Raw genomic sequence first — 18390 nt, 5'->3', positions numbered from 1 at the left:
TTCTTCATTCCCAAGGCTTATATAGTAGTCCCCCTTATTCACAGGGGAAATGTTCCAAAACCAACAGTGGATGCCTGCGCTTGCAGATCGTACCAAACCCTACATATGTTTTTTCGTATACATACATCCCTGTGATAAAATTTAACTTCTAAATTAGGCACAGGAAAAGGTTAACAACAATAATAAAATAGAATCATTATAATGATATACTGGAATAAAAGGTATGTGAATGTGGTCTCTCTCTCAGAACATCTGATTGTCCTGAACTCAGCCTTGTGATGATGAGAGAGGACAAAATGCCTACTGACGAGATGAACTGAGGGGAATGGCGGAGGTGCTGTGACAAGAGTGTTAGGCTACGGGTGCCTGGGTGGCTCAGTCGTTAAGCGTCTGCCTTCAGCTCAGGTCACGGTCCCAGGGTGCTGGGGTTGAGCCCCGCATCGGGCTCCCTGCTCAGCGGGAAGCCTGCCTCTCCCTCTCCCACTCCCCCTGCTTGTGTTCCCTCTCTCGCTGTGTCTCTCTCTGTCAAATAAATAAATAAAATCTTAAAAAAAAAAAAAAGAGGAGTGTTAGGCTACTATTGACCTCGTGACCGTGTGTCAGGACGATCATCTGCTTCCTGACCATGGTTGACGGCTGGTATCTGAAACTACGGAAAACAAAACCACAGATAAGGGGGTCTCCTGTATAACAGCATCACTTCTTAGTCTTTGACCCTGTTCTTTTTGACTCTTATTAATGAGATCATCTCTCTCCAGTTGTTTTCTGAAAGACGATTTTCCTCAAGATTCTATACTACACTCAGTCTTTTCCCCTTAGCATTCTATAAGCCCTGTCCCTGGCTGAGCTCACATACTTTCATGCCTTGAACCATTCCCTCGACAGAATAGTAACTCTAAAAACTATGCTTGCTATCCAGACTTCTCTTGTGAGCCAACTACCTGTTAAAATATCTGTACCTGTATGTCTCAGATGCACTTCAATAATTTAACATTTTTAATATGGCCTCTAATTACCTTCACTATGATCCTAGTGTTCTCTGGTTTTTGTTTGTTTTGTTTTTAAAGATTTATTTATTTATTTGAGAGAGAGAGCATAAGTGGGAGGGGCAGAGGAAGAGGGAGAGAGAATCTCAAGCAGACTCCACACTGAGCTTGGGCACCTGACGTGGGGCTCGATCTCACGACTCTGAGATCACCAACTGAGACGAAACTAAGAGTTGCACGCTTAACCCACTGGGCCACCCAGGCGCCCCTCTCTCCTCTTTCTTTGTTGTTGGAATAATCAACCATTATTCACCTATGCCAAACATCTTAATGTTATCCTTGATTATATTCTCCTTCATCTCCACTGACCCAATTAGTAAGCTGTTCAATTTTACCTCCAAGATAGTTCTTAAATTGGTCCTTCCTTCTCAATTCTTTATCATTTCCTAGTTTCAAGAAATTTGCTTTTATCTGAACTATCACTGCTCTAGCCTCTGAAATCATCTTATTGTTCTAGCCTTGCCTTCAAAATCTGTCCTGCTTAATAGGACTTAATAGTTTCAGGTACACAGCACACAGTACAGTGTTTCCCAAGGCAGTACTTATGTAAAACCATGTAGACAGCTTTACTATTGCATTCACCACATAGCAAATGATCTACCTATTTATCAGCACCGCCCACCAAGACAGTAAACTCAGTAAGAGAGGAGCCATGCTTTATTTACCTTTTTATGCCTGGTGCCTGCCTCTGTGCCTGGAATGTGATGTGGCCAAGCAGTTACTGAGCAGGTAGATAGATGCTCAGCACAATCATCAACTATGTGCTTTCTGGGCTTCTGTTACTATACTTTTCCCCACCCTCTCTTCTAAAGGGATGAGGCTATGGCTTATGATTCTATCTACATATTGCCAAAAATACCTCACATGTAGTACATGCTTAATAACTAGCTACGGAATGAGAGAAGGAAAGAAAGAAAGAAAGAGAGAGAGAGAGAGAGAAAGAAAAAAGAAAGAAAGAAAGAAAGAAAGAAAGAAAGAAAGAAAGAAAGAAAGAAAAAGAAAAAAGGAAGGAAGGGGAGGAAGGGAGAAAGAAGGGGAGGAAGGGAGACAGAGAGAGAGAGAGGGAGGGAGGGACGGAGGAAGGAAGAGAGAAAGAAAATGTTTAGACTCTCAGGGCAACTGCATACAGTGAATTAGTGTTTTAGAAACAATCACAGATACAATGTAGAAGTAGTTTAAAAGCCCAAATAATTCAAAATATACTTTCTTTTAAGCCTTCGGATTGGTTAGAAAATATATTCCCATCTAAATGAGCAATTCATTAAATAATTTATATGCTGAATTCTTATTAAATGTGCTCAATTGTAATGTGTTTAATTTTTTATACGCCTTAAAAATGGTTTAACCTTAAGAGCACTGAAGGCATTTTATATTTTGTATAATTTTAGAGGATATAGTAGGGTTTGCATATAAAACTTAGATTTATCTAGCACATTTTTAAATGGTATAACAACATGTTTTGCCAGTTTTAAAGAATTATAGTTCAGAAATCAAACCTTAAAAACATGTTTTATCATAATATTTTGAAATGAAAAAATTGGAAGAGAATTATATACTGTTTGTAATTTGCAAGTGCATAATGTTTAAGCTACCAACTTGGTTTTAACTTAGCTACAATTTTCCAGTATATCTCATAAGACTTAATGAAAACTTAAGCACAACTTCTATGTTAATTAATTTTTATTGAGTTAAAAAGAGGAGTCTAAAATACTGTGAAAAATATGGAGGTTTTTTTTTTTTTTTTTCTTTCCAGTTTTCACACTCTCTTATGATAACATTTAATGGTCCTTCTGGTATTCTTAGCTCATTAACTAGTGTGATGAACATTACTATTATTTGCCAGATGCTTAGTCTTTATAGAAAAGAATGCAGTTTTCAAGATTTTTTTCCATCTGATTTAGTCCTTTGTATTTTACCAAAAGGTCAAAGCTGTACAGAATAAAAAATACGTATCAAAATCTCTCCTTTCACTTTTATGAGAAATCAATCTGTAGTATAAGAAAGATAGAATCCTATAGTATTTTGAATGGGAAAGTAAGATAAATGTAGATCATTTTAATTTTAAATTTCATTAATATTAAACAACCAGTTGTTTATGTAACCCAATGAATTCACAATAATCAACGATCTTCAAATAACTGTTTTCTATTTAAGGGCAACAGTTTTATACGATGAGAAATCTAATACCATTTAAATGCAGCATGATGGGCTTCATATATGTACCAGAGGTGTTCAATGAATTCTGAAACATAATTTAAATCCTTATGTTTGTGTATGAATAAGTATGCTTGTATATTCATAGCTTTCCATATTTAGCAATGCTGATTTTAAGAGTTCCAAAAAAATATAAGAGAAAATGAATTGCACATTTGACTTCCAAAAATATCTGAACTTGCTACTTATGAGATCTTTAATTCTTGAAAATTTGTGGGAGTATTTATTTTCATTAAAACAAATTCACTTTGATTTCATATTTAAATGAACTAAAGTCTTAGATTAGTAATAGTTTTCTAAGGTAGATAGTTTCTAGAAAGTTAATTAAACAAGATGGTTTCTACTCCGTAGCTGTACATACATATAGAAAAGCATTTCAGGATCCTGCCACACTCAATCCTTTAGTGCAGTCTTCATTTTTCTTGATTCAGAGAGATATAGCCCTATATCTCAAATATAGCTGAGAGTAGCCAACTCATCCCAGTTTGCCTGAGACTTTCTTATAAAATGAAGATCCCATGTCCTAGGAAATCCCTTAGCCCCAGACAAACCGGGACAGTTGATAAACCTACTGGAAGATGACCTAAACTTTGAAACTTTGAGATAAAAAGGGCCTTACCTTAACATCATTGGTGTTCATTCTTGTTCCCTCCTTTCCCACAAAAATATCATCAATATCCACAAGAATGTACCTGTCCAAGGACAGCGTCAGCCTCTTTCCTGACAAGAAGGAAACCGCGTCTATGAAGATGAGCTTATGCAACCAAAAGTTCAAGTTGTTGCCAAAAAAAACTCTTTGAATTCCATCATGAAGCCCCAAGTCGTGTATGACAGTGGCATAAAAAGCACCTTTAGAGATGGGAGGAGAAAGGTTCTCTGGGGTCTTTACTTTGGCAAATATTACTGGTTGGTAGGCTGAGTGATTAATCTGGAAAACTGTCCAGTCAGTTCCAGGTAAAGAACCTTTTTCAAGCTTGGAAGATTTGGTCACATGAAGCAATGGAGAATGAGGATTAATACAACAATCTTTTACTGCAAGGTTTCCGTATATGGAGAAAGGGAAACCTTTCAACTGAAAGCTCTGTAGACTCTTCTCGCTAGTTTTGTGGAATCCAATGACACCCACACCATATTCCACACAGTATTTATCTAAAAGGCTTCGGTTCCAAGAGTCCATATTTATATACTTTAATATATTCTCATAAATAACGAGAATATATTTGCCTTTAGTTTTTTCTATAAGTGCTGGGAGATCCCCCTTTCCAGGAGCAATTTCAATGTGATACTGGAACCTACTGGATTCTAGAATCATAATTATGTCTTGACCAAGCGATGAGTATTGGCTCTCCACAAACACCAGGACTGTGGGGTCTGTCCTCGAGGCATCAGAAAGCTTCATTGTCTTGACTTCCATAAGCCTGTACGGTAGGTGTTGGAAATCCGCACAGTCCACTTCAGACGTCATCTCGGAGGGCTCATTTTCCTGTTTGTAGCCGCTGTACAGGTAGTATGCAGAAATAATAATGCTCACCATACAAAATGTGGCGAGCAGAATAACCGTCCTTTGAAAGTGTCTGTGAAGCTTCATGATAAAACTCATGTTGCATATACTTCCCTCAGACTGTTCCAATTGAAGCACCATAAAAAAAGAAGAAGAAGAGAAAAGATGGTGTTCAGCTACTTTTCCAGTCTCCGTCAATAGTTTATGTCACCATTGCAGCGCATTTGTAGCACTGGATCAGGACTCACAGAAAATACAGTCTGAAAAGTAGAATAAAATAGAACAGAGTATCAAACATTCATTCTGCGGCATTAAAACGAGCAAGTTTTTTCCTGCTGATCGACATGAGTAGCAACCTGTTAGGCAGATGAACGGGTGTATGGTCTGTAAGGAAGCCTCTTTTTCCTCCTGCCAGGTCTGGATGAGGATGTGGGAGGGAAAGAAACGGGAAAAGGGCTCCATATGACAGAGGCTCTCCGTCCTTCATACAGAAAATACATTGGGCTAACCAGAAATTTCCTTTTATTCACTGAGCTTTGCATCAAACTCTGTAGATATCATATACCTAAGACCACAGAGAGGTCCCCTGAGCCATGCAGTGCCCTATCATGTAATGCATACACAATGCATATGTGTTTAACTACATGTACTGAACATTCATAAAAGGTTGGACATGTTTCATTAGGTGCTATAGTTAAGACACTAGTTTCTGCTGTTTGGAAAAGAGCGCAGTAATTACATGAAAAAAGTACTATAAAAGTGTTTTTTTTAAAAAAAACAATGAAAATGCTTCATGAAACACCTTGTCATGCTATAGTTTCAAATCCCTTTCAAGACTTACTAATCTTAGAAAAATTTAGTAGCTTTTGAAAAACAATAAGAAAGAAACCTGAGTGCTTCTTAGAGCAGAAGTTTATTAGAGTCTTATGGTCCTGGCACTTTTCAAGGAAATATGGAATATAAAAGAATTAAGGAAGGTCTTGTTATTGTCCACAAGGCAGGCTGAAAGGGTTCACTGAACCTCTACCTCTTATTAACTGGGTCACTTTGGCCCCAGTACCTTTTTTTTTTTTTTTTAAGATTTTATTTATTTATTTGACAGAGAGAGAGAGACACAGTGAGAGAGGGAACACAAGCAGGGGGAGTGGGAGAGGGAGAAGCAGGCTTCCCGCGGAGCAGGGAGCCCGATGCGGGGCTCGATCCCAGGACCCTGGGATCATGACCTGAGCCCAAGGCAGACGCTTAACGACTGAGCCACCCAGGTGCCCCTGGCTCCAGTACCTTTTTTTTTTCTTTTTAAAGATTTTATTTATTTATTTGAGAGGGAGAATGAGATAGAGAGAGCATGAGAGGGGGGAGGGTCAGAGGGAGAAGCAGACTCCCCGCTGAGCAGGGAGCCCGATGCGGGACTTGATCCCGGGACTCCAGGATCATGACCTGAGCCGAAGGCAGTCGCCTAACCAACTGAGCCACCCAGGCGCCCGGCTCCAGTACCTTTTAAGTAAAATGATGAGGTTAGAATAAATAATCACCAAGAACATTCTGGCTCTAAAATTCTGTGATATTCACCTATGAAATAAGGAATGAACAATATTTTGAATAATATATGTTTATCTTTATGAGTAATACATTCTGGTGTATAGCTGCAGGATATTTACAGACTAAGATTCTTATAAATAGGATATTTATCCTGTAAATTGTATATTATAATTATTCGTTCAAATATTTAGGGCATCTATATCATTCATTCAAATATTTATGGGGTAACTATCTTTCTATTTAAAATATAAATGGTCAACAGAGTGAATTTCCTTAAGGGGTCCAAAATTATAAAGTAGAGACAATGACTAGCATGACAATAATAGATGGTTGTTGAGTAGAGACAAATGCCTCTAATGAGATGAGAGAAGCAACCATGGCAAGTAGGGAAGCCTGCAATACTCCAGGGGGATGTAGGATTTGGGCAGAGCCCTGAAGGTGAGGGCAATGTAAGTAGGCATGTGAGATGGAGGGAATTTATAGAGGAAGGGGTGAGCACAATATTGGGCAAGGAACACTCTGATGAAGAATGGAAGGCAAGGGTATGAAGTCCCCCCAAAAATAAATTGTACAAAGTATGGGTACCTTAGATTATGGAGAGATTTGATAGCATACAAGTTCACGGTTGAGAAAACCCATTGGGAGCCATTCTACTTTTCTGCTTTGGGGAATAACATGGTAAGGGTGAGATTTTTCAGGAAAATGAACTAACCAATAATGTGAAGGATATCCTAGAGCATTGTTTGAGAGTCAAGGCTGGCAAGCTGAGGCAGGCTTATTTCTCACAATCCAGTCATAAAAACCATTAGTGAGCAGAGGTCAGGGAGAATGTGGGAAGGGGCAAGTCTGAGGGACACTGCAAAGAAAGGAGGAAGAGAACTTGGGTCTGGCATGGGGGGTCTGTGGTACACCACCACTCTGCCAAGTAAAATGGCATCAAGTGACCTGGCATGCTTGATAATAAATCTAATATAAAGGATAACATTCTACTCTTTTAAACATTCAAGCCTAGTTGTAGGTGCAATTTAAGCAAATCAAAATTACCAGGACAACGCAGAGTTTCCACTGTAATTGTAGTTATTTCATTTTGAAAAGTAGTTGCACTTTAAAAGTTATGTACATGTTTATGAATAATATAATAGTCTGGAGCATAATAGCAGGATATAAAATCTCATATCTTTCTATGCCTGTGTTTCAGTTTTAGCTGTGAAGTGTTTTTGACTGGATACAAAATGTATTACCACATTTTGCATTTCAGATAGCAGTGTTTCATCATTTGTTCTTATTGTCAGAAGTGAAAGGCATGTAACTCATACTAATCTTATCTGTCATGAGGCAAAGTGGTGAGGAGTACTTGCTCTCACTATTTAGGATGGATATTAGGAACCTATTAAAGCTACCTTCTCCAATACCTGGTATAAAATACTGAAAGACCTCTCTTTTCTATTGAACTCTTCAAGTTTCCTCCTGAAGCCAAGGGAATTCCAGCTTATGTCTCTGAGGGTAGGATTTGGTCTAAGATATTTAAATGGACACATTAGGATTCTCTAAGTTTTCTTTAAACTTTTTTTGACAGCACACTTTGCTGTGGCCAAATTTGGTCCCTGGTATAGAGTCTCAAAAGTTACTGTTCCTACTGCAACCTCATCCACCACCAACTACTTCCCATTCTCTGTATGTCTGTGGGCTCTGAAAATCTCAGAATGCAGTGAACTGGTGCTGTCCCTCCTTCCGTGTGGGATGCCACTAGGGCAGCTTCTCCTGAGCCCTTCACTGGTGGGGATCACTGGGAAGACAGGTACGTGTGGAAAATTAAGCTCCTCCGCACAGTTCCCCTGTGAAACCTTCTCAGATGGAGCTGACCTTCCAAACAGGGTAAGACCAGCAGTGACACACGGCCACTGTAGAAATGATATCTTCTTTGTAATTCTTGGCACTATTGTAATTAAAACTTTGTTTATTGTCCGTCTGTCAGTCTCTCTTATCCAACTGTAAAACACTCTAAGAGGGTAGAGATAAGGCCTCTATCACTGAGCCCCTAGTCCCAGGCACAGAGTAAGCACCCAATAACTGTTTGTGGAATTAGTCAAATAAAATGGCATATTAACCTTACAGGCTAATTTGACACTTCTACTTTTTTCTAATGTCATAACTTATTTTTAAGGTTATATATCACTATTAATATGATTACAATTACCTATACATTAGCTGGATTTAATATCTCTGTTTTCCTTAATACTAAGAAAATATAGTCATGCCATCCTAACATAGGATAAAAGAAGCCATTGTGGTAGATATTAAATCTTCACCCACCCAAAGATTCCCACCAAATAATCATTCTGCCATCAGTCATTAGGTATTTGCTGAACACCCAGTTTGGGCTTAGGGCTGTATTAGGTGCAAGGGACACCACAGAGGTAATATTAAGAGTGATTCTTGTCTGCAGAAGCAAGGTCTCTGTTGGGGGAAATGACTTGTGAAACAACAGCCAACACCATACATAATAGGTAGTGGTTCATGCTGTACAGACTATATTTGTTACAAGTTTCAAAACCAAGATTAATGATTAATTAAAGATTAATGAAATTTAGGAAAGCAGTTTCTAAGAGACATGGTGCTTCAGGGGGACATGACATGATGGGCAAGATTTGGATATGAGGGCGGGATGAACATGTTAGGCAAAAATACCTGGCAAGGGGGGGTGCCCGACTGGCTCAGTCGGGAGAGCATGTGACTTGATCTTGGGGTTGTGAGTTCAAGCCCCACGCTGTGGGGAGAGCTGACTTAAAATACCTGGCAAGGCTGAAGAAATGATATGGTTACAATATGTTTATCTGAGAGTGAGACTAAACTAATATGATACTATGTGTTGGGTTGAAAATGGAAATAATATTTCATTCAAGGAGTCCTGCAGATTAATGAATGTCCTTGGAAGTGACTGTGAAGCACAAAGTGTGGACTTGGAAACAGACAGCATTAGATGAATCTGAACAGAAGAGAGACAATAAAAATCACATTTACAGGTGATTAGTGTAGCAGTGGCATCTAGAATGGGCAAACAGCAGTCATATGAACAGAGAGAGTATATGCTACATTGTACAGAGTGAAGAAGGAGGTGGAGTCAGGACAGTCCCACTTAAGGGGCTGCTGCACAATCCAGGTGGGGAGTGGTGTGAGGCCAGACTAAGGTGGTTATCGGGGGAATAAAAATTAAGAGAGACAGGAGAAAAACAAAAAGGAAATGATTACTGATAAATTATGCTTGGGGACTAGAAGAAGAAAAGTGCCAGTATTAGAAACGCACAAGCTTAGAGTGGAAATTGGCTTGAGCTAATGATGTTCACCTAAGGTTCAGACAGGTGACTAAATGATGCACAGGGAGATGGCAAAATCACAATGTTCTATAAAATAGTTGGATGTTGACAAATAAAAAGGACAAGGAAACATTTGAAATTAATGGGTCATAGGCAAATCTGGATATGCTACACAAATTCAATTCCTCAGGAAAGCCTTTTCTGACCAATTTACTCCTCCCCCTTTAGACCAGAGCCTCAGATGATGTAATCTAATTATAATTACATTTTATTTCAGGCTTTTATCACAACTCTTACTAAATGTCATTAGCAACATTATTTGTTTAATGTCTCTCTTTCTTGTTAGACTGAAATTTCCAAGGGTATAGGGTTTATGTCATTCCCAGTAATCTTTCAAACAAGAAACAGGATAAAAGCATTTTTAAAGGCTAACAAGAGCAACAGGCAAACACTTGAGTATAGTGATTATTGTATTTTTTTTTTTTTTAAGATTTTCTTTATTTTGAGAGAGAGAGAGCACAAGCAGGGGGAGCAGCAGGCAGAGGGAGAAGCAGGCTCCCAGCCGAGCAGGGAGCCTGATGCGGGGCTCGATCCCAGAACCCTGGGATCATGGTCTGAGCCGAAGGCAGATGCCCAACTGACTGAGCCACCCAGGTGCCCGATGATTGTATTCTTGAAGTGCTCTCACAAAAATACATTGAAAATTATAGACTTTTGCAGGGTCTGAAGAATTCTCTGAATGACTAAAGAATAGGCACACTAGCCTCCATGTCAGAGAGTTTCCATGGACACGACTGTCTTTACTACAAGCAGGGAGCTGACAGCTGTGCTTGCATTTGGAGACCTATGATGAGGAATATGCTGAATGACCAAGGAAGTGTAAGTTAAATTAGAAAATCAATAAATCATTTAGGCAGGCATTTTGGAAGAGTCGGAGTAGATACAGGAAAGTTGCAAAGTTGGGCTGGTTATAAACATCACCACTGTATCAGGATTTCCTATAAGGCACACTGAAGGAAATAACATCATATGGGAAGGTAGAGTAACAACAACAGCAACACAGCTAAATTAGTGAACACTTACTACATGCCAACGTGGTGTTGGGCCCTTTAAAAGCTAAGTAACTTGCCCAGGATGCCACAGCTTATAATGGTTGGACTGAAATTGGAACTTGACTGCCTGCAGTGAAGATGCCATACACCCAAGAAAGCAACTGCAACACTTTTCATGCTAGGAACATGTAGGAAATGGATAGTGGGTAGCTATTATCTTTAGATGCTGCAGTTTCCACATATGAAAATGGGGATACTTGTGGTACCTCTTAATAGGGTTTTAATGAGGATTATGAGATAAACTGTAAAAAGCTCTTAGAAAGTGTCTGGCACATAGAATGAATATACCAAACGTTACCTGTGATGATGATGAGGAGGAGAATGGTGATGATGATGATGATGATGATGATGATGATGATAATGATGACAATATAACTAACATAGGAAATGGGAAATATCCTGAAGATGGCCAATAAAAATTCACTAAGGACTTTAAAGGGACAGCTACAAGCATTCCAGTGTAAGCAGAGTTGTGGGAAGGGCAGGAAGTCCACCTTTGATGCAGGAAGCTGAAGTCAGAGCAGAGGAAGAGACTCAATCAGAGGCATAACCCAGCATCATGTCCATCCTTGGGCTTCTTCTCATTCCTTCCCATTACCCCAGATGAGCTCACATACTCACTGGCTTTCGCTACCATCTATGCTCCAATAAATTCCAAATGTTCATTTGTTAGTTTAGCCTCCTTCCTCTGAGCTCTAGGATTGCAAATTTGAACTATCAACTTGATATAATAACAACAACAACTCACAGAAACTGTATTCTTATTATACGCCAGCCACTGTTTAGCTCCACTGGATTCATGTTACAAGAGAACTCAGCCTGTCTAAATTGGACTGTGTGATCTACTCTCTAAAACCATCTTCATCTTCCCACGATCATGTAGTAGCTCATCCTTGACACCTTCTTTTCCGCTTACCTCTGCTTATCTAAATAAACCCAAGTCCTCTCATTTCCATTTCCCAAAACTCACCTCACCTCTTCAATATACTGCTCTTTCCTAGGCAACGTCCCTCTCACTTGAACTACTGCAACATCTAGACTCCTCATAAACACTCTGGGCTCCTTTTATACTTTTCTCAGTCCAGCATCAAAGTGCAAATCGGATTGTTTCTTCCCAGCAGAAAATTTATCAATGGCTCCTTATTTCACTTACTGATTAAAATGCAAACTCCTATACATGCCCTACAAGACACTGTGAGGAACGCTTCCCACTCTTACATCTCAGGCCTGATTCAATGGTGTGCTCCCGTCCAAATTCCAGGTAAAGGGGTCCTCTTTCAGTTCCCCAAAAGCAACCACCTCTTCTCTGACTCAGAGTCTTCTCACATGCTGTCCTCTTTGGAAGGACTTCCAAACTTCCTCTGGAAGTTTTCTCCTGTGTCTTCATCTGGCTTCAGCCTCTGAGTCCTATGGCTCTAAGCATAAATGATCCTGCCTCACAAAAGCCTCGATTCCCCAGATCTGTCGGGTCTCCCTCTTTACACACTCTCACATCACCACCTACTTTACCTCCGCAGCACATTCCATAGGTATAATTAGCCATGTGGCTTTTTGTGTAATATTTCTCCAGAGATTGGAAGCATTTGTAAGTACCTGTCCTGTTCACCTCTATCTTCTAGATACCAATCCATTGCTTGAAGTAAGAACATCCCGCTGAATACTTGTTAAATGAGTGAAAAGAGAGCCTGTACTAAATTTTACAACTAGCAGCTGCCTTCACAAACTAGGGCAGTGATTAAGTCAACCATCTTCCGTGAATGGATACCTCCACAAGTCACATTGGCCTCAAATAGTCAGGGTGATAATATAAACACTGTGAATGGCAGTGACCACCTTGACCACAGCCATAAGTCAGGCACATCCAGAAGGTACCTTTCATTGAATCTTACTCAAATACCTATTTTTCCCATTCTGATATTTTTTCAGAATTTGGCATGGCTAGAGTTGCTTTGTAATGCATGTGTATTTAAAAAGGAAAACATCTGTTTTCCACCAAGGAAGCATTAGCCATTATTTAATTATATACCATTAACAAAAGGCAGAGGGAGAAATTATATTTTGGAATCCTAAGCCATTCCGTATACATAGAAAAGAACTGAATATATACAAACATACATTTTGCAAAGTATTGTGATCTCTGCAAGGGGAAGCATCTACTTGTCACTGGAACCTATCTTTCCCACTATCTTCCACCCGCCATCATCCTCAAGTAAAAATCAATTTCTAAATGCAATAGAATCACGTTGAAGTTGGCAGTACAAGAAATGTTGAAAAAAAAGATTGCCATCTGGAAAATGAGTATTAATAACTAAAGAACTTCAGGTTCTAACATAAATGAAAGATATTTAAAAGATCTTGACAACATTCCCCTTTCACAAAATTAACTGTATTTTATAGTGTTGAAAAATGCATTGGGAGGCTTCAAATACATTACATGAATTTGCTAAAAGTAATTTAGTAGTATTAAAAATTGACAAAGAACATGCTCTTCTCTGGGAAGAAATGTGTGAAACTGTGTCATGTTAATTGAACCCTGCTGTGGTAGGCAAGTCAGATGCTGATTTGTGTGGAGTAAGACCAAGAATACACTCTGCCCCTGGAACTGTGGTTTTTCTTTGGGATGGATGGGCAAATAGCTGCACTTGGGGGCACTGGCTTTGTTTGATATATTAAATGGAAAAATGCCTTTCTATTGCAACTTTCCCTCCTTCTTTGTATTTAGAAATTATCAAGGAAACAATCTTTTTTTTTTTTTTTTTCACTTCTCTCAGTGTTATGCCAGCCAGTGAGGCAAGACGAGAAAACTACCCCACTACTGCTTGCTGTTTGTTCTGCCTGTATGACTTAAAGGAGAAAATGTCTCCCAAATCCCCTTAAATTGAGCTACAATGTATACATCACTGTATGCCTAATAGCAGGGCATTACGACTACTGCCAATGAAGCTTTCAGGATCTAATATAACCTTTGTCGTTTTTATTCTTCTTCAGAGTCATGGGAACAAAAGTATTAACCTAATCTCTCCTTGTTTGCCTAGACCATACGATGTAAAGTCACAGATAAATTTTTGGCTATGTTTTAGGGAAGGTTATATGAACCAGAGAAGCAGAGGCAGCCGATCTGCAGAGAGGATAATGGAAAAAGAGCAGAGAGGAGCAATGAAGAAATACGATAGGGAGTCCTAGGAAGTCTGAGGTCTTGCTCTATTAATCTCTATCCTATGGATGCATCAACAAAGAAGTCAGACAAATTCTTCCTCTGTTACCTTAGGCATCTTTTTGAGCAAGTGACACTCAACCCAATTGGGCTATCATGGGAGAGGAAAGAAATCACCTAAACTGGACTATATATACTTCCTTAGGGAAGGCACCACATGTAATGGTCTTGGGCACTGGTTTAAGCCTGACACAACAATAGGTGCTGAGTAAATATCTCTTGAATGAATAAATGATCATTTCATATGTAGGAGTACATAAGGGTAGAAGTGGAAATGACTACAGTGGTACATGAATTGCCTCTATTATATCAAGAGGCATATCAAGCACAAATGCTTGAAAACCTATAGAGAGACAATGTAATCTGGTGGTTCAGGGCATGTGCATTGGAACCAGACTCAAACTGAATCCCATCTTTACCACTTGCAGGTATATGATCTTAGAAAGGTAAGTAACCTCTTAGTGCCTCAATTTCCTCATTTGTGAAAAGGAAATAATTAGAGCATCTACCTCAGATAATCTTTTTGAAGATTACGTTGAGCTAAAAATTAATATATTAGTGCTTAGAACAGTGCCTGGACAAAGTAACCATTCTATGACGGTCAACTGTTGTTTTAAAAAACTTTCGTATCTATTACTAAATATCTAGACAACAGTACTAATCAACAAGTCTTGCATTATTATTTAATTTTTTTCATGTCTATTTGTCCTATCTTTCAGACCAATTTCTACAGTGTTGAACAACAAGGAAGATAGAAAAGGATCTCTGAGATCGTCATTTTCCAGGTAAGGGACCAAAGCCCAGAGCTAGCAAGGGAGTTGTCCAAAAGTACATCTCTCATGGCAGAACCAGGCCTAGAATTCATATCTAGCTTCATGTTATTCTCAAACATCGTAACCAAAGAAAAGAATTAAAAATGAAGTGTATGTAAAATGGATAACCCATCATTGAGATGCTAAAACATTTAGTATGGGACTTTAACACTTGATTTTTAAGCTCATGTTTGGTAATAGTAATCAAGAGTTATAGCCCTCAGTAACTTGTAGGAGTTTTTGTGAGATAATTTGTTATACACATTAATTGTAGAAAAGCCTGAATTTTTCTCTAGTTATACAACTTACAGAAAATTGATGAAGAATGTTTAGAGTAACATGAAGTTCACTGTGATATCCCAGAACCTAAGGACAGTTTTTATTAAAAACAAACACAAAAAACCCATTTGGTTTTCCACAACAAATTATTGGGTACTCTAAGAAAAAAATTCAGTTATAAAACAATTTTGAGCATTGTTCAGACTAATTATCATTATAATGTAAGCTGTTACTTTTGTGGTCTGGCAGCATCCTCTAACCTGGACAGGTGTTTAGAGTTCATGCATGTCAGTGTGAATGCTTATCTTCAATAGCCACACCTCAGGAAAAGCAAACTTCCATGGTTTTTCCCTATCGTCTAAACTGTTAAGCAATTATAAATCCAAGACATTCATTTAGTTGAGAATAGTGTTTTTATCACCAATTCTATTTCTCTGTTTTTATAGTGCATACAAATCACAAAGTATTTAAATATAGTTTTCTTTGAATATATTTTATACCTCAACAAATACATATTTAAGTTTAAAAATTGGCACTAATTACTAAACAACAATTGAGACTCAATCAGGTTTCAAGGAAGTCATACAAGATTCCCTGAATTGAAAGAAAAAATTGTAATTTCTTTATGGTTTTAAAATTCTGAACAGCAAGTTGACCACTGAATATTTAGATTTTAGCTTATAATAATTTCTTCAGTATTGAACTGAATATGTGTTAATATATATTCTATATGGTCCAGAAAAATGAAACTCAATGCCTGGTTATCTCTTCTACTCTATTTTTTTTTTCAACATTTTTTCAGTTATACCACAAATTACTCTAATACTTGCTGTAATCTTCAGAAATAATACTTTCCTCAAGAAAATGTACTGAAAGAGAAGGTATACCATAACTCAACTCAACTAAACTATAACAAATCTCTCTAGAAAGAGATAAAAGTTTTATCTAAAACATTTTAGTAACCTAAGAATCTTTCATTCTAAAAACTATGAAGAAATTAACTCATGTGACCAGTTTAATAGTAATATTTACTTATACAAAGAGAGAAGCCTTCTGTTTTACCATTAGGACCATAAAGAAAAACAATAAAAATATGAGAGATGGTAGATACTGTGTTAACTGGAGAAAGAAAGAAAGAGCTTCTGTTAGGGCAAACCTCTAGATACGTTCAGTACTATTTTTCAAGAGTCTCTTTCAAATTTATTTTTGAAATCTCCTTCTCAAATACAGTATTAATAGGAAGGTATAGTTGAAGAAAAAGGGAAAAATGCCCTTCAGCTGACTATCAGATGTTTGAGAGTTTCTCCTCCATATCATTCTGCTCTGTGGTGAATAGCATTGTTCAATAGTTGATCATATGATATTTTCTAAGGACAAAGAAAAAGTGGGTTGGAGATCAGTTTCACATGTATCTGAATATTTGATTTCTATTTTAATCTAATATGAAGATGTAGCTGTTTATATTACTTAGGAGTGATTTCCTTAAAACTCTTCCCAGATTATATATGTTGCTGTACTTCAATGTGTTTATAAAGAATATAAATTAAATTTCAACTTTAAATGAGTTTGAAGCTTAAATAGTTTCCAGATATTAGAAGAACTAGTTGGAAGATAATCTAGGTAAACCTTTTAAACAATGTTCACTTGGTTCTTTTGAGGAAAAAAAAGTAGACATATTAAATGGAAGATACATGTATTTTCTTTTAAAGCTTCTATATTCAATACATAGCCTGATTCTTTCTTTCCAGTTGCATGTAATTTTATTAACTGTGCAATTTTAAACAGTGTTTATGAAATGAATTGCATCAAATAGAAAGATTTGTTGAGGATCATTACTGTATAGATAGACAGGTAGTTATAGTTTAAATCTCTAATGTTGCTTACATATTTCTAGTCCATCAAGCAATACACATGTGTTCTGTTTAACAAATCTGCTGCAGAATAATTACAACTTGTTGGTGGAGATCTTAAGCAGTTATAAGGGATCATCTCCTTAATACTTCAATGTTACTGAAGAGAAGCTTTAAAATTACCCGAGAATGATATTTCTGTGTCTCACTTAATTTAATTAAAATGCTCTATTTCTTCTACAAGAATCAAATGAGGCACTTGTTCAATCCTGAAATTTTTAGATTAATTGAAAACAAAGTTGCTATCTCTTACTAGAAGCCCTTCTTACATTTATGAGTGAGCATTAATGGATAGTGTAAATAAACAGATGCACTTACCTGGAATTAAAGTTGAAAGCGCCGACAATGCTTCACAAAGTTTCAACAGAAAAGAAACTGAAACAGCAGCATCCACTACCACCGGCTTAGGCTTTTTGGCTTCACAAGTGGTAGCATTTCCAGTTATGGCCCAGTACCCTTGTGTTATGTAACATCTTATTAATATTAGCCATCAAACTGCTACCAAGCTGGTGAGGCACTAGAGGGCAAGAGTGTCACATGCAAGACCCGTCGCCAAGGGACAGGCTTTGGTACCACTTCGGGAAGACAGATGCTAACTAAGCTGATAAATAACACGATGCCTGAACGCAACAGCGAACTTGTAATGTTCCTAAAAGAATATTTTAAATGTCAATTTTCTGACGAGATGCAGAGTTAACAGGTTAATAAATATGCATAAGCAAATAACCACACCATGCAAAAGTTTCGGGATTATATTTATAAACCTACAGTCATCCGGGAGGCTATTTTTTTTTTCATTGTCTAAATAAACTTATTTAAAACATAAGAGGAAAGGCTAATTAAATAATAACTAGTGACAGTTTCAGGACCCCTTCAAAGCCCCGAGAAACTTGTCCTGATCGAGAGTGCCACCTCTGGAGTCCGCATTCCGAGTCGCCGGGGTCGGGTTCCTGGGCGAGGACCGGCCCCGTCCGTCATCCACGGTGATTACCTCGGGCTGCAGCCGTCCGCGGGATCCTCCTTCCCGGGGTGCTCGGCCTCAGCGACTCCCCGGGGGCAGCCCCGCGGTCCGGGCGGCGTTTGGAGGGGACTCGGTGCCGGGAGCCGGGCGGGGGCGACGCGGACGGCCCTTCCCTCGCCCGCCCGGGGACCCCGCGGACACCGCCGGTGAGCGACTGGGGCTGGTCCGGAGCGCGGGCGGCGCAGGGCTGCCAGCGGCTGCGGGGCGAGCGCGGCGGGCGCGCCGGGGACTCGTGCGCTCGCTCCGACGCGCACAGCGTCCCCGGGACCCGCCCGGCCGCGCCGCCGCCGCCGCCCTCCCGCCGCCTCCCCGCTCCAGGCCCGCGCGCGCGCCCGCCGGGGAAGGGGTGGGGACGGGGGCGGGAGCCGGCGGCTGGAGGCGCGTCCATCCGCCTGGCTCGCGCCAGCCCGGGCTTCGGCGTGGTGACC

General features: G+C 39.1%; 1 protein-coding gene and 1 long non-coding RNA gene across 3 annotated transcripts in view; one reads left to right on the top strand and one right to left on the bottom strand.

Moving 5' to 3' along the window:
- Positions 1–17266, top strand: part of LOC116630249 — a 192677-nt gene extending 175411 nt beyond the window's left edge. Inside the window, exon 3 of the long non-coding RNA XR_004298898.1 lies at positions 14660–17266. This is a non-coding gene — a long non-coding RNA (uncharacterized LOC116630249). The remainder of the gene's footprint in view (positions 1–14659) is intronic.
- Positions 1–18021, bottom strand: part of NDST3 (N-deacetylase and N-sulfotransferase 3) — a 170410-nt gene extending 152389 nt beyond the window's left edge. The window contains exons 1-2 of one of the 2 annotated variants that reach the window (XM_032401088.1): positions 17933–18021; positions 3880–5021 (exon numbers count right to left, since the gene is read on the bottom strand). In XM_032401088.1, the coding sequence (XP_032256979.1) occupies positions 3880–4902 (1023 nt within the window). In that variant the 5' untranslated portion in view covers positions 4903–5021; positions 17933–18021. Of the gene's footprint in view, positions 1–3879; positions 5022–17259; positions 17346–17932 lie in introns of those variants that run through there. The other variant, XM_032401086.1, reaches the window with a different exon arrangement.
- Between the last annotated feature and the right edge of the window lie 369 nt (positions 18022–18390).

The sequence above is a fragment of the Phoca vitulina genome, unplaced genomic scaffold (genome assembly GCF_004348235.1).
Source record: "Phoca vitulina isolate PV1807 unplaced genomic scaffold, GSC_HSeal_1.0 scaffold3, whole genome shotgun sequence".
In the NCBI taxonomy this organism is placed as follows: Eukaryota; Metazoa; Chordata; class Mammalia; order Carnivora; family Phocidae; genus Phoca; species Phoca vitulina.
Note: the sequence above shows the minus strand (reverse complement) of the source record. Positions and strands in the feature narration are given on the sequence as shown.